The sequence below is a fragment of the Aquila chrysaetos genome, chromosome 16 (assembly GCF_900496995.4).
Source record: "Aquila chrysaetos chrysaetos chromosome 16, bAquChr1.4, whole genome shotgun sequence".
In the NCBI taxonomy this organism is placed as follows: Eukaryota; Metazoa; Chordata; class Aves; order Accipitriformes; family Accipitridae; genus Aquila; species Aquila chrysaetos.
In genome coordinates, this window is record NC_044019.1 from 18809715 (window position 1) to 18833187 (window position 23473).

Genomic DNA, 23473 nt, shown 5'->3' on the forward strand with positions numbered 1-23473 from the left:
TACATACAACTCTTACACAAAGGGATGTCAAGATAAGCATTGGGAAAGCATATACCTGGGGAAGACAGTCATGCAACACCACTTCTGGAACGGTATCGGTGCACGTCAGAAGCCACACAAGCAGGTTGGCTACAGTTTGGAAACAAGCTGTTGCTACCTTATGATCAGCCACCTCAAACATAGCTGGCAGGTTCTGAAATACTCCACTGACGTAAACTTTTGCTCCTCATCTCAAAACAAAACTGTTTTGTGTATCCTTCCAATACTAACCAATGCCACCACTGCTTCCATGTGACCATTCCCTAAAGAACTAGTCCTCCCTGTCCTTTTGCTCTCATCAAGACTATCCTTCCCTAATGATGTGAAGTAGACCTGGTATTCGATATATACTAGCATGACAAATACCTCTGAAATTAGCTGGCATCAAACACACATAAAATTTAGAAGTGGGATGACCTATGTCTCTCCTTCCTTATCCGTATCCACACGTAACATCTATACTTATCAAACAATACCTTATTTTTCTCCACCCTTCTGCTACTTTCGTTTTGGAACTCATTGATCCCTTTGGTTTGATTGACACTGTACTGAACAAAATCAGCAGCAGTACCAAGGCATACCTCTTAAAGGCTCTTCACTATTCTCTTCACTAAAATCCAGTAATTTCTTTCTCTTCATGAACAGTTCGTATTTCACTACTACATGACCAATCACCATTAAAACCTCTCTGTTTGAAAGCCTAAAATATCCACTAGCATAGTATTATCAAGTATACATGATTAGGATTTACCATTCAGCAAGTAAAGACTCTGTCCTATAAGGAGAGGGCACCATGGCATCCAAGGACACAGCTATACTGCGCAGTTCACAGCACACGCAGCCACCTGAGCTAGCACTAATGAATTGCTATGTCTGCATATGGAGCGTTGTGCAGATGTACCGCCTCCAGGTCTGGGAGCAGCTTGACTGATTTACTTGCAAGACTGAGCCTACAGTACAGGATTGGGAGAAGAGTTTGTAGATGTTTAAGATGGCAATGACAAAGAAATGGTCTTTCCAGTAGAAGAGAACAGTAATATTTGTAATAGCAGCAGTTCACAGGGAAGTCCACCCTACAGGTTTTGACTGCATTTCCCTTGGAAGATTGTACTCCAGCCAGACATGTGTTAGAGCTCTGGCAGAGCGCTCTGTAATGCCAGAGGAAATGACCTGTCAGCTACGGTCTTCCGACTGGAATGCCGAACAAATATTTAGCTATCCTGGACCCAGGCCATGCAGCACACCTTACGGATAAAGGCTGAGACCTTAGATCCACTTCAAATTGTTAAAAGAAGCTCATGCAGAGCATGGGACAGGCTGCTATGTACAGTATAACATAACTGTGGCTGAAGAAACATACTGCAGTGCTCTGAATTAGCGGTAGTTCCCTTAGATGCCGCCCCTATCTCTCACACTACAGCTGTCCAGGCAAGGAGTGACAGCATTTGTGCCTGTGGCTAGGCACACTCTTCGGGCTGATTTTACTTACCCAGACCCTGAAGCGTAGTACAAAACCACCCGAGCTGGTTCATGCACAGCTATCTCAGGTCCATTTCTTTGACAAGTGCAGTATCATTTTAATTTTTCACGCCAATATGCCATTCTTAAAACACTACTAACCATTCTCTTTGAATCTGTATTTTTAATAACAACAACATTTTAGTCATGAGATGTAGCTCTGAAGCTCTATCTTTTTAATTGTTGAAGGGAAGGCACTTTTACAACTCCTTAGCATCTGGCCATCAGAAATACTTCTGTGAATTCAGATGACATGAGCAGCTTTGGTAAGAACTATCCAGTGTCTGAATTAAGCAAATACAGTCAGTGAGGCTCAGCTGGGCTCATAGATCAAAAGAGATTATGTCCACATGCAAAAACGCAGCCAAATTTTTTTATCTTTTAACTTTGTATTTCTGGCTTAAATTTCCAGTCCCTTTAAAGCTTTTTTACTAGTGTTACAAAGATATTACTGATGTTGGAGATTTTGCAAACCTAACTGGACATGGTCTTGGGCAACTTGCTCTAGCTGACCCAGCTCTGAACAGAGGGGTGGGACTAGATGATCTTCAGAGGTCACTTCCCACCTCAGCCATCCTGTGACTCTGTGATAAGAGTTCACAGCTGCCTTGGAGAGAACGCATTAATTTCTTTTGATGCACACCTATCTTCTGCTAAAATAAACAAGCAGCCATAGAACAAATAACAACATTGGATAGATGGTCTGAGAGCAATACAGGAATTGGAATGCATATGATTTAGCCCTTGAACACTTCTGTGAGCTTGCAACATCCAGTCATAAAGTCACCAAACTTGATTTTAATAATAATATATTTTCAAATTTCAGACACAAAGTAAAACCTTGCCAAGAAACTAAGTGCATGTTTCTGAAGCTGTAGGGTCAAGGTTTTAGAAACAGGTATCTGAAGCTTGACTCCTAAGCCCATGCTCAGGTGATTGAATAGAAGTTTTCTGATTTTCATAGATCTGCACAGAGACTAAACACTATAGCATTCAGCTGAATGAACGGGTTCACCAGTAGTGAGATAATGGGAGTGAGTCTGTTTCACTAATGTTTATGAAACTCTGCATATCAATAGCTAAGTAAAATTATAAACCCCTTCCACTTTAAAACTATATACATCGGTTAATAAATACAAAACAAGATGAATTTGTTCTGTCACGAGTCTTCCAACAGCAACAGTTTGCTAAAGAAATTGAGCCTTGCAATTACTTGTTTGCAGATGGTGATCTTACCGCACCATAGGCTGTTATGCAAAGAACAAACTGTGAACCTTTTTACATATATTCTCCATGTAGAATTCAAATGGATTGCAGAGCCTGACTGATTGTTTTTCTTTCATATACAGCAATCTCTGTTCAAAAGCACATCTCAGAAAATTTGGTAGTGTGGACACAGTCAATGTTTACCAATGACTTTGAATATAACAACATGAGAGATACTAAAGATATCTCTAGTTCTGCCTATTGGCACAGGAGCATTCACAGGACTGTTAAAGGCTTTCAGAGGATCTAATTTTTCCATATTTGCCTAAGCCTCACAAAATTTGAGGTCAGAAATTATTTATAGTAGAATAAAAATAAATCTACCAAATACAGAGAGGACTTTCTACTATTGGTTGCAACTTTTCCACCTTCCCTTCAACAGGAAGAACAGCTCCCAAGATATTTTTATGACAGTCAGAATCTATAACAGGTTTCTTAGAATGTGCCCTGAAAATCCACATGCTGACTAATCATTGAGTGTTTATAAACTGCACCTTAGAGCTCTTCCATTTGAAGACCAAAAATAGTTTGACAAATAGACAATCAAAGACTGAAGCACTGAACGGACTTTTGAGAGATTGTCTGGTCCTTCTTCTTGCCCCAACACAGAGGGAACCATGTTTCAATTAATCCTGACAGAAGCTTGCCTCATCTCTTTTTAGGTTTACTCGGCAAATATTGCCCCATGCTTTTTATAGATGGATGAAATGAAGCATACAGAAAAGACAAATATCTTAACAGTACAGGCTAGTTTGTTGTCTGGCACAGTTAAAAATCACAATACCCCAAGCCTATGGTGATTAAACCTAGATATTTGTGTTTGAAACCATAAAAATAACTTGCTTTAGACTAACTACTTACAAGAACTGTAAGCCATAAAACAAAAAAACTGCAATAAAAGATCTAAAACTCTTTCCGCAACTCTCTGCCAACAAGAATATTTTTTCCTCATAAATCTGAAGACTGAGAAGAACTCTTGAGTAACAAGTCCTTTTGAACATTCATAAATATTAACATATTTCAGACAGAAAATTCATTGTAGCAACTTTGCTTTTAGAGCTGGTATCTCAGGATCACCCTTCGATGGGGGAAATGGAATGACAGATAGCAGTATCTCCCATCGCCAAGCTGGAATATCTTTTTTGGAACAGAAGTTCACTGGAAAATGCAGTATCCTCCCACGAGCAATACCAAATAGTCACACCAGCAGCCTGTGGGGGATGATAGCTTTAACAATTTGGCAAGACGGATAGCTGGCTCTAAACACTACACAGTCATCAGTAACATTTAAGAAACAGCTTTTATATGGAACACGGAAAAACTGTCCAAATTCGCTCACTGCCAGATCACTTGAACACAACCAAAAAAAAGCAAAGAACTAGTTCGACAAAAAACACTTCAAATACTAAACTGCAGGAGAAACACAGGGAAAGTGTTAAGATATAAAGCTGTCAATTTCAACAAAAGGAGAAAACAAAGAATCATTTAAGACTTAAAAGTTAAACCAGAAAAAAACCACATACATCAAATCACACCATGAACATAACTGATTCAGGGAAAGGTATTTTACAGCCCATAAAAAAAATCAAAATCTACTAAAATCAGGTGACTAAGAAGGAAACTGATCTACAATCTCAGACAAAATGTCTACAGCTCTTTTGTGATTTGTATTGATTTCCCTTTCAGATAAAAAATAATTTGGTTATTTCAATTATTCTCAATTATGTTAAAAGGAATAGGGTGGCAAGAATCTGTAGCTTGTCTAATAAATATTCCAGGCAGTTGTCACAGAACCTGCAGTTGTCACAGTACTTAAAGTCCCTTGGATTTTTTTTTTTCCCATGTGTATGCCAAATCAGAGGTAAACTAGCACTGTGTTTATGAAAGCCAAGACACTGATGCTCCTATTAATGACTTACAGTACCATATGGTGTAAATATTTTCATTGAATGTAATGGCATTAAGGAAGACGGGATCCAGTATGAGTCTAACTGCTTAACAGCACCTTAACCAAAGAGTACCTCACTGTTCCCATGTGATATCTCACAAAATAATATAAATCACACAACTAAATCAGGCTTACAATCTATTATAAATATACACTATTGGCTGTGAGCAATTAGGCTTTATGATTAGGGTGACACAGTGTTCAGTCCCTGACAAGCAATCCAGGACAGTTAAAAGGGTTAGATACTTTTCAAAACAGCACTAAATTTTAAGTGAGATTGTCTTGAGGAGACTTGTTCCCATTTTTGCATCTGTGCCAGGAACAGCACAATAGCAAATGAGTTTACTGACAGAAATGCCAAATAAACACATTGAGGAGCCTGGAAACTGACTCCAGGGACAGACCTGAGCAAGCAGTATAATTTCTCAAGCCTTCTTCAGCGGAACTGTGACTTGGCACATGTTAGAGAGACATTTATTTCCTAGGGAGAAAGGAAGGAATATCCTGCACGGCCACAACAGCTATCTGTCATCACTCCTCCCTGCCCTGGGAAGGCTCACCTATTCCAAGCAGTGTGCGCAGTGTAGATCCATCCCCTAACAATTGTGGTCCTCCTGCTCTGCAGGCACGTCCTGCATACTCCTGTACACTTACTTCACTCACTAGGCAGTTGACCCACAGAAACAACGTAAATTTTTGCCTCCTGCGGGAGATGAACAGTTGGAATCAGAACTGTATCAAAGTACACGTTGCAGAATATTTACAGAGAAATCGGACTAAATTTTTCCAAAAGAATACCAGACAGAACATAGATGGTGCCTCATACTACCAAAGAAACACAGAACTATTAGACAGTTACACAGGTACTCTCAGATTAACGTACAGGACCTATAGTGGAGTTCTTCGAAATGAAGTGCCAGGCCAAGAATCTGTTCAATACTCCCGTCAAAACTGGCTATTTATTCTATGTAATTTGTGTATTTCTCAGCTGTCACTAGTCAAGCCCCTTTTGGGATGCTACTGAGCCCTTGGGCTGAAGCTTATGTCAGCAAGGGTTCTGCTGTTAATAGGATAATGAAGGCAGAGTTTACCCCTCAATTTCAACAATATCTTTGAGCAAATTATCCAAAACTCACAGAGAATTCCCTTCCATTTCTAAAAGAATCCCTTAAAAAATAGGAACATATTTATTTTATACTTACTGATGGTTTTATGGGCCTTTTTTAGTCAGGAAACTACTGAATGGATAACTGATTACACAGGTAACTACATGATACTGAAAGTGGTATCAAACTTTAAAAATATAATACAAAAGCAGAGAAAACACTTTTCCCCTATCACATCCAGTTATATAAATCACGGGAATTTCTACTGTAAAGGGTACATATGGCACAGGCAGAAATGCAGTTTTCACACTCATAGGAACCTATAAAAATTGCCAGAATCAGAAATCCACTTAGTTCAACTGGAGATGGGTAGGTAGGAGAGGTTAAGCCAGCAGAAAACTTGGCTCTTATAACCAAAGTAACCTGCTGCGATAAAAAGTTTCTGAGAGTGGACTGAAACTTATTTGAAATAAAATCCATCTCCAGCATACAGATTTGCTAACTCAGGCTATATCTGGTGTAAGTTAAGTGATCATTGTTCTGGATTAAATGAATCACCCCCATTACTACTCTAATAAAAAGAGGAAAGTCAGCCAGAGCAGCAGGTCCATCCAGAGAGCTTTGCGTTTTTCATGAAAATACCCTATATGAACTCAAACCCAAGGATATATACAACACTATGCAGCACCATAAAAATTAATGCAATTTGTGGAATATGTTTTGTCATATATCAGGGCTAAGCCTCAGTACATAAGATCCTGTGTGAGAGAAATAAATCACATGCTGCTGTTTTTCATGTTACTTTGATAACTTTGATAATCCAATCCCAGGAAGTCAAATGAACCATTGAGCATACATCTTCTTCTACAGTTCTACTAAATAATTCTAAATAATTCCTCTACTTACTTTCTTCCTGACCTAAAGTTGATTGAGCTATTGTGCAGTAATCCACAGTTGATTAAACTCAGTTTGATATATTCTGATGCAACAGGCATATTTTTCTAGGGCACTTTCCATTATAAGGAAAGCTGATTAGACTCTTTTTTCCATTTTACTGTAACTAAGTCATCTCTCAGTGTTCCTAGTTTAGGCCCATAAAATGAAAGTTAGTTTAACAGACCATTTTATTAACTCACCTCCCCTGAGGTTTTTCTTTTTAGATATTTTAAAAGACCCCTGACTTCCTAATTTTTATGCCTTATTAAAAGAGTGCTAAAAAGAACAAATATTGGACACGGCTAACCTATGCTGAGCATGCAGTCAGAAGTACTTATCTCTGAAAGCGACTGAGGCTTAGTTTTGCATTCATCTTCCTTACAGTCTCCGTAGGCCAGTCCCTCAGACAGGAGCTCCAAGAAGCTGCAACTTCTGATAAGAACTGACAGGACCACAGAGGTTCCAGTTACATCTATTTGGGAAGACAACTCTTTTGTTTAATGATGAACCATTTCTAATTTGAGGAGGTGGGATATGTAAGCTTCTATACTGACCTAACATCACTGAAGGATTGGATTTCCTTCATTTTGTGGTAATACTCTCTGTACTAGTTGTATGACTTTATGGATAATATTTTTCTATGTCACAAGAATGAACCTACATCACACCGTAAATTGCAACCTATTCATGAAAAAGGAAGTCCTAGGAGGCAGTCAACGCCTTTTAAGATCAGCCCTTAAACTAACAACAAAACCTAAAAGCTTTAGATATTTGGTAAAGGTGTAGTGCTGACATAAGCAAAGGGTAAAAAAAGCTCTTCCTATTGGGAAAAAAAAGGTAAAACAAACCCCAAAACTCTTAAAAAAAAGGAATATCCTCTTTCTTTCCCTCTCATTTTTAAGAATAATTTTCAACTGAGAGCTCTCATATCTAATCTTGTTCTTTAGATTTGCTATCATGCCTGGTTTAATCTCAGCATCGTTTTAAGAAAGGCAGCACACCACAACTTAAAAAGAGCTGTTTGTGATGGAAGCTTGAACACTACAATTACTGTACCATTCTCACCTCAGGGACTATGAATGTACATCTGCAAAACCAACAGAAAATCCAGTTCTACAGTGTGCAGTAAAATGGTAATTTTGGCTGCCTTAAACTGGATTTACTGATCTCTCTTCTGCTGAAGTGCTCAGCTCTGCACAACGCCTGAAGGTCTGTAGAGTATTCCAGGCTGTTGTAGGAACATTTGAGAGAGAAAGACAGAGTACTTCACATGCTCAATGTATTTTCAAGGATATGAACCACCACTATGTCCCGCCACCAAACTCTTTCCAGAGGTCCTACTGGGGCATACAATAATAGAGCCACTTATTCAGTTTTCAAATGTGAAGTCAAAAGAAGAGTGAATCAGTGAAAGTTTAGTCACAGTTGCATAAAATACTGCTACATTTCACGGTTGAGTGAGTATCAGGCAACCTGTAAAGTACCGCTGTATCACTGTATAACAACTGACCTTTTCAGGCTTGTAGGATAAAACTAAAGTACAAATTTTCTTATTTCATCTGACACATTTCTCTTCCTGTGATCAATATGGTCATTCTCCTGGAATGCCATCTATATCCACATGTGATGATGCTCTTTTTACCAAGCCATTGAGGTTTCTTGTAACTTCATTATAGACCTGCTCAAGATGGTCCAGAGGAGGGCCACAAAGGTCATCAGGGGGCTGGAGCACCTCCCCTATGAGAACAGGCTGAGAGAGTTGAGATTGTTTAGCCTGGAGAAAAGAAGGCTCCGGGGAGACGTTATAGCGGCCTTCCAGTACATAAAGGGGGTCTACGGGAAAGACGTGGAGGGTCTCTTTAACTGGGATTGTAGTGATAGGATGAGGGGTGACAGTTTTAAACTCAAAGAGGGTAGATTTAGACTAGATATTAGGAAAAAAATCTTTACTTTTAGGGTGGTGACTGGAACAGGTTGCCCAGAGAAGTTGTGGATGCCCCATCCCTGGCATTGTTCAAGGCCAGGTTGGATGGGGCTTTGAGCAAGCTGGTCTAGTGGAAGGTGTCCCTGCCCATGGCAGGGGGGTTGGAACTAGATGATCCTTAAGGTCCCTTCCAACCCAAACCATTCTGTGATTCTATGATTCTGCCTACTGCCTTCTTCCGTGTCTCTCTCAATCTCTCCAGTTTGCTAGAGATGCTGGTAAACAACAGCTATGAATTCCTAACCTCTCTGCTCAATTTCTGATGAAAAAGCTTCCCTCAAATCTCTTTTCTAACATTGGACTAATGCTCTAAGTTAAGCTGCCATTAAGATTTATTCCTAGCTGAATGGGAACCTTCAGTGTCCAGCAGTTCTCCAGCTTCCTACATCCTGGAGACAGTGTTCCCAGAGATCACAATTTGATGGTCTCGGCAAGAATCCATCTTGGACACAAGGCATTCCAGAGGTTGTCATGGGACATCCTCATTCAGTTCTTGCCCTTCTATACAACACTGTGCAGCACAAATAGCATTAATTAAAACTAATGCTATTTGTGGAATATGTTTTGTCTTACATCAGGGCTTGTCTCAGTACATAAGATCCTGTGTGTGAGATATAAACCGTACACACAGTCATGCAACTTTTGCCACAATATTCCTTAAGCTTTATCTATTTGTATGTGTGGGAAATGGGTAAAGACAAGAAACATTCCTTTGGAAACAGAGACATCTGATGAGAGAACACAAAACCAGAGCCAGTGCTACACAGTTTCACCTGCATGTTCAAAACTGATTGTCAAAGGCACAACGAAGTTTCAAGCACAGAGATATCACTAAAAAGTAATCCTAGGTATTTCATATAAGCAGCAAGCTACAGGGAAATGTTTTAAACTTGCTGCTCATGCAGTAATAATACTACTACAAGGCAGGGAGACATAGTCACTTATTTGACATGAGGAGGTAAGCACATTTTTCAGGTACTGATATTGCACTTGTTCATTGGTAATAAAAAATAGAAATCATTGTTTATTTGCTGGCACAGGAGTTGTAAACTTGTCTTCCATTTTAGAAGACCTTGTTGTTCTCCTTCCACTTTGTGCACATGAGCAAGAATTGAGATTAGGGGCAATAGGTCAGGACAAACAATCATTCCATAGCATGTAAAACTGATAGACCATGTATTTAGCCACAGAAATATCTTTAAGCTTCCTAAAACTTCACCATAATTTGATTAGGTGTATGGTATTTTTTTCAGCTTCATAAAATGTTAATGCTGTTTGCATCTCTCTTTTTTTTTTTTTACTTTATTTTTCCAATTATTTCTACTTTATGGAAATCTGCTGGTATTTGTACTGCTTGAAAAGATTGCCTCAAATAGAAGATGGCAGCTTTTGAAACATTAAACAATGATTAGACAGGCATTGGGCCAAAGAAGTGTGTCAGTTAGGAGCAAAGGAACAATGCAGCAGCAGATAGTAAGCTAACTTGAAAGAACTGAAAGCACTTAGCAATTCCAACAAGATTTTCTCTGCTGCCAAACCAAAACAACAACGACTCATGCTGCCATATTATTTAGCAAAATAAATCTAAATCATTTATTGGAGAGTTTATACTGCAGTGCAGACAAACCCTGTTACATTTAATGAAAGGCAAATTGTCCTTTGAGTTGGCATCAAAAGTATCTGTGAGAATGCTTTGGAGCATCTACCATTTCTCTCAGATTACACTTGAAGGGAAACTATTATTTAAAAAAAAAAAAAAAATCATCAGTTTATTCACCTATTCCATTGCAAAATACCACAGAGATGTAGCAGGAGGCTAATGGGGAATAGAACCATGCAGGTCCCCCAGTCAGAAGTCTTTGCCTATCAGACTGCCAGGAGAGCAAGATTTGCCTTATCCTGTAGGAAGTAGGTTGCAGAACTTACTCAGAAAACTAACAGACTTCTAGACATATGTGAAGATCATAAAGAATATGAAGGGTGAGTTTTTAGTATATAAACTGTATCTCTTTCCATTTGGCTGGCATCTGTATTTCTCTCTACCCAGACTCTCAAAACAGACTTCCAGTAAGTGCTGTTAACAAGGACTCTGGTTATGGAGGCCCAAGAAAAAACAAAACATCTTTTCCAAATAAACTGGGTGAGGAAAAACAAGCAGAAATTTTCACTCTCCTACAGCCTAAGCTCTAAGTCTTCATTTTTCCCATGTTAATTCCACCATCGTAAATAGAAGTTTTAACTTTTATGTCTAGTTTCATCACAGTTTCCATAAAGTTTTAAATAGAGCTTTCCCAAACTTCCCAGGCTGCTACTTTAAGTATACTACTTAAAGTATGTTACTTCTCCAGTGCAAAAGGAAAGAACACCATTTGAGCAATGGCCCCACAAATAACTAACAGCAAATAATTTAAAATTTGATCATCCAATATACTTGGAGAACACTTTGAAAAATGAAATGCCAAGCATATCTACAGAAAAAGTATGTCAAAAGAAAAGTCAACATGAATTGATTTTTTTATTCACAACAAGAATTCAAATATCCTTTGATAAAAGGTTCTAAACTTGAACTTTAGACTTACAGTAGGTTCCACAATGTCTTTAAAACATCTAGCAATGCCTATACATGTGCCTTTGTGTATGCCTATTAGGTGAACACAGAAGAGTCTGTAATTTATTCATATATTTGTGCTAACTGCTTTTTATCATTTGGTGATACACTCAAACACCCTTAAGTACTTCCTTAGGCAAATCTCTTATCATGTATTTATTGGACACTTCAGCATATTAAGAATTTTCAGATTCTATCACAAAGAAGTTGAAGTGTTTGAAATTCTCAGCTCTGGCAGGAAGTTTTACTATCAGTTTAAGTTAAGAAATCAGCATTAATTTTGTGAAGGTTACCTTTTTACTAATTTTTCTTTTTAAGAAAAGTATGCTTGGGTTAGGCAGAAAAGGTAAATTTTAACGAAGTTCATTTAAAAGTCAGTTTGTATTTCTCACTTTATATAGGACTCTATCTTTTTACTCCTTTGGTTAACACTGCAGAGTATTTTCCCCACCCCCTGTCAAACTTTTGCAAATATAAGTACCATTCTCTTGATAAGGAAAGAGAACAAAATCCTTTAAAAGGTCATTCAGGCTCTTAACAGCTTACATTACTAGAATATCTCAAATGCAAATTCTACTGGATGCAAGGAGATCTCTGGATACTTTATGAGAAAAGATGTCAAAAGGAAACAATCCAATCAAACCAGAGTTACCTTACTGCCATCAACAGATATCAGCACTTCTCTCACAAGTTCTACATGACTGCATTGGATCTACACATATAGCTGCTACTTAAATTTAGTGAGATGTGTTTGAGAATGTTATCAATGGAAACCATTCAAGCATTCTTGAAGGCAAAATAATCCCACAAACATAAGAAAGGGAAGAAATGGGAATTTTTTTTTTTCAATCAAGCAATTTCTCAGAGATCTCTAGTAATTAATTTTAAAGCTAAAATCACAGTAATGGTACTGAGAAGCGGACCAAGGCAGCATTTATATGCTGGCATTCTTAGTCAGGATGCCACCAGCCAATAGCACTTCCAATGCACATGGGGTGAATTCCTCATTGCTACTAGAACTTAAAACTAGCCTGTTCTTACTGAATTTGACTGCAGCCTTCAACACTGTGGGCCACATATTGTTTCTGAAAAGCACACCTGACACAGGTGATGCTATTTCCTGTAAGTTGGCCCAAATCATTCTTCCAAAAGATTCCAAAGTGCCAATGTGCAGCTATTTACCATCACCTAGAAACTTCAGCTGTATTGTCTGTATTGGGCTTTGATATGATCAGTAAGTAACCTGAGAGCACGAATGTCTGTGCTCACACTAAGGATTGTGTCATTAGAGGATGACAGAACAGACACAGGGATGAAGAACAAGGAAATACTAACTGTGCATTGCGCTGCTTGACATATATAGGGTACACAGCATATGTGAAAGTGATACATAGTATGAATTGGTACATTGGGATTCAAGCTAAAACAAAACCACAATCAAAAAATGCGAGTATAGCTTTCAGTTTCATTTGCTATATGAAAAAAAGAGAATATATAAAAAAGCTCTAAAACTACAGCTGAAATCATCCCTGCATTTTGTTTCCTATCTCCAGTTTTTCAGCATTTCCTATATTGTAGTTCAGATACTCCACTTTACTACCTGCCATTAGGATTAAATCTGGCATGTAGATACCATTGAGATGACACTTAAATTAGTTCCTCATGCTGAAATGAGATACGTTGTTATTTCAATCTTAAAGCTTAGTTTAATGGCAATGGGCTTGTCTGATTAGAAAAAAAAAAAGAATTATCTGGTGATAAGGTTTGGAGTTGCATAAAATAACTTTTTCCCTATTCTGCTGCCTACGTTAAACTGCAAGTACAGAAAATGCTGGTTTTAGAAGCAGCTGCTCTGTCCTCTTGGACTTGCTGTACTGAATCTGACATAAAAGAAGGTATTTATTAGACTGCAACAGTGCAAGCATATTAGGACTGAAAGCATTAAATTACCTTGTGGATGGAATAAAAGATAGGATGACCATATATTAACTTTCAGCAACTGCTGGCTAGGGAAGCTTCAGTTCATAGTATTATATGAATGTTTGAATCAAACTCTCTCATGTCAGGAGACTGCAATAAAAACTCTGCTGCCCACTGATGACCCCTAATGTGGACAGAAGTTAGGCTATCAGCTTTCACACACATTGAAATTTTTCTTCTCCAACCATAGAAAGAGACTGAACTATATTATATTGCAGATGATTAAAGTAACTCTTCTTTTGAAAGACTGCTTTGCCACTGCAAACACCTGCCGAGCACACACTTCCACAGAGACAAAAGGTCCAACAGATGTGTGAGTTCTGCAGGATGCACCAGAAGAGCCACACTTAGCTGCAGTGGTCCTGCAGCCCCACCTCACTCTCACAGCGCTGCCGCTTTCCTAACCTTCCAGAAAACAAAGGCTAAGGACCTTCCCCATAAGTTACACAGAATGGAGAACGTGACAGTTCCCATTATAAAACAAAGCAAACTGCATGCTGGTTATCAAACAGCTTTCATACAACTATAATTACAATGCTAAAAAAATCAGAGCCTTGCCTCCAGCAAGGGATGTTATCCCCATCCCCACCCCCACGCGTGACTGAATGCAAGTCAATGTTTCAGTCTGACGCAGTATGGAGTTCAGACATGGGAGAGTTAGAAACACTGATCTAAAAGAATACAACATAATTATTTTTAAATGAAAGCAAAAGGAAATGGAAAAACATGTCTGAAAAGGAGGTGTCAGAGAGAAAAAGGAAGAAAATGGGACAATGATAAAAATACGCCACGAAGGAGCAGAAATTCATTTCAGGGGAAATGAATCTAGGCAGATAAAGCAAAGCCTTCACAATGCATAAACCATGGCCCAAAAGTAAATGCAGGTTTGCATAAAGTTTGGCTTTTTCCTTGTTTTTAAATGTTTTTATTGGTCTTTGAATTTGCTGGCATTCAGGGAAGAGAAGAACAAGAAGTCAAATAGAAGGATGGCAAGTCCTAAAGTTTCCCCTATAAGATTGTTATTAATAGGTTTTTATATTCATAGTTGTCTGGTCTACAAGTAAACCATCTTCAAATTACACTGTAATATGAAATCTAGCATGCATTTGAATAATACTTTTGAGGTTTACTCATCACTGCTTTTGTAAAGAAAAAAAATCAAACTATCTTCTATTCCCAAATATCTCTTAAAAATAACCAAAGAAGAAATACACCTTTCTAATTAAAAGCTCTGAATGCTTTTTGAAAAGTTTCCTTTTATTCACTGTTTTGAGGACAATGTTGCAAATCTCTCAAAGGTGTTACAGTTGCATCTGACCCACTTTCTACCCCTCTGTGCTAATTCTCTTCAACACTGCGAGTCATAAAATTAGCATCCTGTGATTCCCAGCATTATTACTGCAATTCAATAGCTGTATTCATGGAAATGTCAAGACAAAATGAGAATCGTTAAACTGAACATGTTAGAATATTTCATTCATAAGTAATGATTCAAAGAAAAAGGAAGAAACCTTATGAAATCTGAGCCTCTATTGCAACATTTATTATTAACTTTAATATGAAAAAATGTCAGAGGATGATAATTATTGCTATAATATAAAATTTTGTAAGGCATACTCTGGACACATTAATGCATACTGCCTCCCCATGAAACTGAACACATCATGGCTCACAATGAGCTTTTTTAGAGAGATTTCAAATCATCTTAAAATATCTTCAAGAGGTGCTTCATAATGCAGCAGGGCTCAATGCCAGCAAAACGACTCAAAAGCCAAGACAGGACTCCAGTGGCACAGCAGGTCACCACCCTGTCCCCAGAGGGCATGAGGCTGCAAGCCAGAGAGTGAATAAAACACTCTTCCAGTAGTCTCCAGCTCAGGCAATACTTTTTCTGAATACATTCCTCAGGTCTAATTAACTACCAGCAGTCATGGGCATGGTCACTTAAAAGTTTTTTTAAAGCCTCTTCTCTGCAAATCCCTCTCCTCAAATGCACTGAGTCAGCTGGAAAACTCTGCTACTTCTCAAGGCAAAAATGAATAAATTATTTTATTGCCAAGTTATAAACTAATTATCTCTGAAAAGCAAACAGTGCTCCTGAGGAGAATAGGAAGGATTCTGATCTGACAGACAGCACTTAAAACTACAGTAAGACAGCTGAAATGTGTGCAGTTGCTCAATTTCACACCAATGTGACTGAGACCTGAATGACACCCAAATGAATAACACTGATATTTGGTTTGTTTTTTTAATAAATCTTTTGTTCTCGTTATACAGTACACAGGTACTCACTGAAAAGCACTTTTTTTAACCTTCAACTAAATTAAATTTTAATACTAATGTACCTGACAGCATATATGAAACATTTCAGTGTTATGCTTAGCAGAATTCCACCGGAAAAGATGGTATGGCAAAATACACATATTAAGCCATGCAAATGACTTTATTAAAATAAAGGAACAAAATTTGGGGACCTGTTAAATCTATTTTCTGCTTTTAAATGGCACACACTGGCATTTTCACAGTTCCCTAACTTGAAACATTTATTTAAAAAAAGGAAAACTTCACAAAGAGATTAATTGAGGTCTCCTGAAACATAATTGGGAACTTGAAAAACTGCACTGAGGTTTAGAGAAAGTCATAGATAATTTGCTTGACATACCTTGAAGTGCATGAAATGAAATACTATAGCTTATATCGTTCAAGACAAATGAACAGACTTTGGCCGTACTCTTGAATATAGTGTTTCTGAAATCAGCCTTCTGGAATTTTAAAAAGCAACTAGTTCTTCCACTGCTCTTTTCTGAAACGCAGATCTACTGAAATTAGAGATGAATCCAGGTGTTCATTACCAGATTCAGAATGTGGCCTGCAGCAAGAATTTATACCAATTTACCAGTATATTGCTTCCCCCCAAAAGCAGGAAATTCTGGTGCCCTCCTCTAGTGACAATCATCATATCTGCTTTTATTTTAAATCACTATGCTATGTGAATCCAACCAAATAGCGCAAGAGACTCAAAATAAAAAATGTGTTCATTTGCACTCTGCCCGATCTCTGTTCTCACTTTTTCTTTCTAGTCACTTCCCATAGTGCAATGTTTCTTGCCTGTGAAATCCAAGGCTGTGGCATCACAGAAAAAAAAATCTTACATCAAGTTATAAAAGTTGCCATCCCCAGCAAAAGCCTGAGAGTAAACATACTGCTTACAATTAGGATTCTGACAGGTCCCTGCAAGAAGCAGAGTCTGGAGCCAGATGCAAGCACAGAGCAAGCTTTTGCCCCCTCAGGTAACATCACAGGGAAGCCCAGAGTAACCCACTTATCTTACAAGCAGCAACAGTTGCAAGCTAAAGAGCTACTAACAAAAACATGGGATGACACTAAATATAAAGGATTAGTTTCAGCAATGCTAGAAGGGAGAAAAAAATTGAAAATAGAATATTGTAAAAGCAAAAACAAATTGTAAAATAAATATTTCAGGATTTAAACTAATAATAGAAAAGCCCATAAATCATCTTTACAATTGCTCCCTTTCCTACCAAACATCTATCCTCTCCAAATGGATGCCTATTACCACGTTGTCAGCATACATTATGGGATAAAGAGGACTGTAGGAATCTAATTTACTACTGTGGGAAAGAGACGTCAGAGATCGGGTTAGAGAAGTCACAGAAAATCCTGGAGAGAGTTGAATTTTTCTAGGAGACTAAGTATCACTCTGCACACTGTGATTTTGTATAGAATGACATGTAACACCAAGCCAAGACAGCCAAACCAAAGGTTACTTTCCCCTCAATTTCAGTCCTGTTTAGGGCCAGGAACCTAAGGATTTAAGGCACTGGAGGGTAAGAAAGGCAAGCCTGAATAAAAGGCACAGCCAACCATAAAAATATGATACTGTACAGTGCCAATATTGGTACTAACAAAAAATGCAGCTGAAGAGGTCTTCCTGAAAGATTAAGTGGTTCTTGTGATTTCTTATCTATTTCAGGTAAGAAATAATGAAAAAGAGTAATTTCAACAAGCCCACAGAGCACAGTGCAAAATGTATTTGTTAGTGAGCTCATCACAGTGATGACAGGCTCTTAGACCACTGATGTTTCTGACATTGCTCTGCAATGTGCCCACTGGAATAACTGCCTGTAAATCATAGAAAATCAGACTCAAACTCTAGAAAGCACTTTTTTCAGCCAGATTATTTTTCTTTTTCTATGGCTGCCTTGTGGCCAGTCCCTCTGCGTCCAGAGGCCTCAGGCCCTGAGGCACCAATAGCCATTTAGATTCATTGAGCTCCTAGCATCACATTAACTGTACCTGTTTGAAAGCTGCAGGAGTAAATTTCTACAAACACATTCCAGAGCCCAAGTCCACCAGCCAAAGTTGTATTTTAATTTTAATTTTCTCCTATCAAACTGCCATATATTGCATGACAGAATAGGCAAAAATTAAGGCCACCAAGAGCGCATCAGCAAAACAACATGTCAAATGACTGAACTACACGCTGAAGCAAATCAAAAGTCTACCTCAGTTCACAAGATGTTTCTGAATCACATGTATGCCTGCTCACACATGTTGATTTTTTTTTTTACTTTGCTAATAGTTTACTGTTTCATGTGATTTTTTTGTTTATTTCATTGCATTGCTACATCATAAATTGTGCCATATACTAAGAACAGCAACTCATAAATCCTGCATGACAATTTACCCACGCTGTTCCATAAGCAGGTGTTTCAGAAAAGCTTGGTCAGCCTTAAGTAACTCTAAACATAGTATTATTCACTGACACTGGAATTAGATTTGACATAAGCCTACATCAAGTTGTTGGGTTTTGTGTGTACTTTAAAGAGTCAGGATTTTACTTTTTCCTTCGTTGATAGTCAGCAGAAGAGGAGATGATGAAGTGCATAGCCTGGGGTGGGAAACTTATTCACTTGTTTCCCAGTTTCTTTTCTGGACAAATCTGAGATACATTTATGATCAGCAGTGAGTCACAGGATGTAGCTACAGGGATCACATAACAGCTGTAATGATGGCAAGGATAAGAGAAGCCCTTTGTTCAGCATTTTCCTTCAACAGGATAAATTCAGATTCTCCTTGTATTTTAGGAGTTCAGAATTCACCCACCATCAGAGCAAAAGTTTTTGTTAAGTTCAGCATCCTGTGCTTATTAAAATTTCATCGCTAAAGTTGCCAGAAAATAAGTCTTGTAAATAATGCCCAGCATGGCCTCATTGACAAACACCTAGGCAAGTACTGAACAATCAGATATGGGCAGTCCAGTCCTTCAGATCATGGAGAGCAAAATCTGGGTACATACAGTAGAAAAGCAGCAAAATAAATGCTGTCAATGAGGAGAGGAGAACTGGAAACCTAAAGGAGATGTCCAAGAAACACAGAAAGGTGTTTTATACAAAAGAGAAAGTGAGTACACACACGCAATCATACAACTGAAACAGGAAGAGCACAGAGAGCGTATAATCTTGAAAGCACTCTGAAGTACTAAAACTTACACCTCTCATCTATTGTTACACTCAAAATTCTGCTTACCAGACACCTTAAACATACAGAAACAGCATCCTATCTTTGAACATACTCTTTTTAACATGCCCCACTTGTGCATATTTGAAGACAGCCCAGCAAGACTGAGATGAAGAAGGGAGAAAATACACTGACAACGTTTGAAATGCCAATGGGATGAGGAGGAGACTGAATTCAAGGATTCTCATGTATGATCCAACCTCAGGGCGGGGGAGGAAAGAACAGAAGCAAAACCTCTTACCATTACTACTGTTATCGTCAACTAAAATAATCTCTTTGAGCAGGTGAGCAGGAGTCCGGTCAATGGCTGAATGAATGGACCGCAGAATCACAGAGAGCGCTTCATTGACAAATATGAATACAATGCTGACCTCAGGAAGCCTGTCAGGAAATGTAAGGTTTCTGCACCTGAAGAAAAAGGTAAAAAAAAAAGAACAAACAAAAAAAACACCAAGATGTAAATTGTTGGAAGTCACAATGTCAACACAAATTGTTTCAGAGAAATCTATCCCCAGCCATAAGACTGATAAGAGAGCTTTTGTAGGCACAGATCAGAAGGTCCCCATACCTGTTTAGAGCACATATGGGCAAGAACCAGATGAATTACTATCTAAAAAAAGGAATCCCTGAAAACAATCTTCTGAATCTGCCTGTGCATCCACGGCCTAGAGTAAGCTCACTTTTCCACCCGAGGCCCAAAACACTGCAAACCAGATGCAAACTCTTGTTTAAATGCAGCTTCCAACAGCAGTTCACAATGCCTTTCTGGACAGTGCAGACAGGAATAAACAAGAGACTTAGCCCCTTACTTTAAAAAGCATCTGCTTAATAGCCACGTTAATTGTTTTTGCTACAGAATCTACCATCTATGTCAGTCAAAATCAGAGGTTTCTTTCTCAAATCAATAATAACACAGTAAAGATCCAGGTCCAAAGAACATCCTGCTACAAAAGCTAAGACAGACAGTGTAGCCAGAAAAACAGGTACAAGGATGGAAAACTTATTTGTAAGCTCGGTCAAGAGGTTTAATCGAAATGACGAATGCTCTCATAACCCGGTGGATTTTTCTTTGCTTTTTAAAAAAATATATATTTTAGCCACATTCCAATTTGCTTATGCAAACAGCAGTATGGAATTGCTGCCCACAACTTCGAAGTTCCTTAGTGTTTTATTGGTTTTTTCCTTCCTTCATTTCAAAAAGGATTCAAATTTTGTAATTTTATGAAGAATAGAAAGCCTTTTTACAAATTTATATCTTTTAAACTGCCAGCAAAACTTTTGCTTTTTTAATAAAGCCACAAGTTAATTAAGTAAAAGTAATTAACTTTTCTCTGAAACTTTTGGTATTTTAATGCAATGTTTCTGAACGGCAATTAATTCTACCTTTTTCTCAGATCTGAAACTATTCACTAGGATGAAATTAGGCCACAGGCTGACGCAGGCATCATTTCTAGATAGGCTCTGGAGATGGAAAAGATTGATGTTAATGCTCTTCTTTGCTGCTTGACAACACTGAAGTGGCTATCTTCTCTCAAGATGTCTAGATTCACTACATCCAGGGACTGCTGAAAGCTGTGGAAAGCATTACTAACAGCTGATGTTTAGCATACAGAAAGCATGGATGGATTCAGAGTTCTTAAATCATGCTTGAATATGACTCCTTAAATAAATTTGTTCCTCAGTTTGAAGAGAAAGCATACCATTTTGGGGGATTTTGTATTTTAATCTGTATAGTCAATAAACACAGAGAAGTATCGCAAAAGCATTACTCTTCACATGCTGGATGTTGCACAAAAATTAAGTTCAATCAAGATGACGAATTTATGTGTATGTTTTTAAAGCTTCTAAAAAGAGTCAGTGTACAGGACACATGACACCCCAAAACACTGAGATACATATAATACTCAAAAATTCAGCTGGTCAACCAATTTTCTCAATTCAGTCATTAGTTTAAAATTGATAGAAATCACATTAAAGATGTTATTTAATATTTCAGGTACTTTTCTCTCTGTGACCATGTGAAAGACTTATATAGACACGTAAAACAAAACACAATCTTGAAAAAGTAACGACAACAGTTTTAGTCTTAAAAGGTGTACAATACACTGTTTTACAAGCTGGTTCATCTTTCAGAAACAAATAAGAAACCTGTTCACAAAGATCCACAGCTTTTTGTTCCATGGCATTCAATACAAGAGAGAAACAATTAAAATGGTGTTTGCATTTATCAATTCCCACTTGTAGGTTTGATCTTTTGGCAGCACAACAAATCAAAACTTACTTTCCAAATCAGTTTGTATTTCTACCGGTGTGTTACTCCTGTATTTTTTTCCACTTGTAAGGGAGCTTTCAGCTTTAAGCATCAGACTGAAAAGTTTTCTTTGAAGCTTTCAGGAGGGCTGAAAGCATGTATTCTCATAAAGGCTTACATTTGGACATCTTCTATACCTGGCCTTTAAAAGCAGGTGCAGTGATGATTCTTACTGGTTTCGGGGAGTTTTGCTGGCAATCAAGATTTTCTAAGAAGGAATTATCAATAGATTCACAAAGGAAATCTAAATAATAATCTAAATATTGCATCTTTCAGCAGATTGATAAGTAACCTCTAAAGTACATAGCTGCTCAGAAGCACACATACAAGACAGGAAAGGAGAAGCTTTCTCCATGAAGTACTATGGGCCCTCTGAATTAATCAGAGGCATAGGTACTTTCCTAGAGATAAGAACCTGAGTGGTTTTTATGCAAAAATCAAACACTACATCAAGAGGCAGAGGGAGGTGACTTTTCTTCCAGAAGACAACTAGTGCAAGGCAGCACTGGTTTTCTCTCTTAGCCAGCAGTTCAGGAGTGAAAACCTTCAAACAGGACAGAAGGAGCATGAGTTCAATCTTCTCTGATCTCCTCAGAGAGGTACCTAACTACTTGCCAGCTCGGTGTGAGTATTTTCAGTCCCCCTTTTCAGAGTCATTTGTCATGGTTTAACCCCAGCCAGCAACTAAGCCCCACACAGCCGCTCGCTCACCTCCCTCACAGTGGGACAGGGCAGAGAATCAGAAGTGTAAAGGTGAGAAAACATGTGGGTTGAGATAAAGACAGTTTAAGAGGCAAAGAAAAAGCCGCGCACGCAAGCAAAGCAAAACAAGGAATTCATTCACCACATCCCATCGGCAGGCCGGTGTTCAGCCATCTCCAGGAAAGCAGGGCTCCATCACGCCTAACGATTACTTGGGAAGATGAACGCCATCGCTCCAAATGTCCCCCCCTTCCTTCTCCTTCCCCCAGCTTTACACACTGAGCATGACGTCCCATGGTATGGAATACCCCGTTGGCCAGTTTGGGTCAGCTGCCCTGGCTGTGTCCCCTCCCAATTTCTTGTGCCCCTCCAGCTTTCTTGCTGGCTGGGCATGAGAAGCTGAAAAATCCTTGACTTAGTCTAAACATTACTTAGCAACAACTGAAAACATCAGTGTGTTACCAACATTCTTCTCATACTGAACCCAAACTATAACACTATACCAGCTACTAGAAAGAAGATTAACTCTGTCCCACCCGAAAACAGAACACATTCCACTTTCTGTGGAGCAATTAAATGTATGCTAAGTTGGAGCGATACCAAGTAAGCCTCTCTAGCCTCATGTTTAGGGTAAATTTCCTGGAGGAAGGACCTGTATTGCAGTACCCATTCCAATGCATGTTCGTGCATTTTAAACCCTGGGCTTCACTCTTCACAGCTATCTTCCAATCGTCTAGATTATAACATCACAGTAACTCTTGTGATCACTTTTTTTCTTTCCTTTGCAAGCTAATATTTATTGTTTTCATTTAAGAAGTGCTGCTTTGGCTAAAGGAATAAAGGCAGTTTCACAGAGCCTGCAAATCAGGTGTCAGGGCTGGGAAGCAATACAGAATCACAGAATGGTTGAGGCTGGAATGGACCTCTGGAGGTCATCCTGTCCAATCCCCTGCTAAAGCAGCGTCACCTAGAGCCGGCTGCCCAGGACCCTATCCAGACAGCTTTTGGGTATCTCCAAGGATGGAGACTCCACAACCTCTCTGGGCAACCTGTGGCAGTGCTTGGTCACCTTCACAGTAAAAAAGTGTTTCCTGATATCCTGACAGATCCTCTTGTGTTTCAGTTTGTGTCCATTGCCTCTGGTCCTGTCACTGGGCACCACTGAAAAAAGCCTGGCTCCATCCTCTTTGCAGCCTACCTTCAGATATTTATACACATTGATGACATCCTCCCTGAGATTCCTCTTCTCTAGGCTAAACAGTCCCAACTCTATATACACACATAAGGTTTCAAATCTTCTTAAGGAGAAAAGATAGTTCTCCACACCTGCCTCCTGTACCCTAGCGTAAGTATTTTAACCTCTGAAATCACTCATTAAAGAAAGGTCACCTTCCGTGGTGAACAATCTCTGCTTAAAAACACTGCCTAGATGACTGAGAAGGTAAAGCAGGCAAAAATTGACTTGGGCTCAGCACGGTCAAATCTGAGGTCAATCTTTGGCAAATGTGAATTTTAGGTGCTACCAGGGTTAAAT

General features: G+C 38.6%; 1 protein-coding gene across 5 annotated transcripts in view; it reads right to left on the minus strand.

The window, feature by feature from the left end:
- GALNT18 (polypeptide N-acetylgalactosaminyltransferase 18) overlaps nucleotides 1-23473 on the minus strand; it is a 253560-nt gene that overhangs the window by 98220 nt on the left and 131867 nt on the right. For 4 of the 5 annotated variants that reach the window (XM_030039346.1, XM_030039343.1, XM_030039344.1 and 1 more), the window contains exon 4: nucleotides 19168-19334. The exons of the other annotated variant lie outside the window; for it this stretch is intronic. In XM_030039346.1, coding sequence (XP_029895206.1) covers nucleotides 19168-19334 — 167 coding nt within the window. The remainder of the gene's footprint in view (nucleotides 1-19167; nucleotides 19335-23473) is intronic. 5 annotated transcript variants of the gene reach the window in all.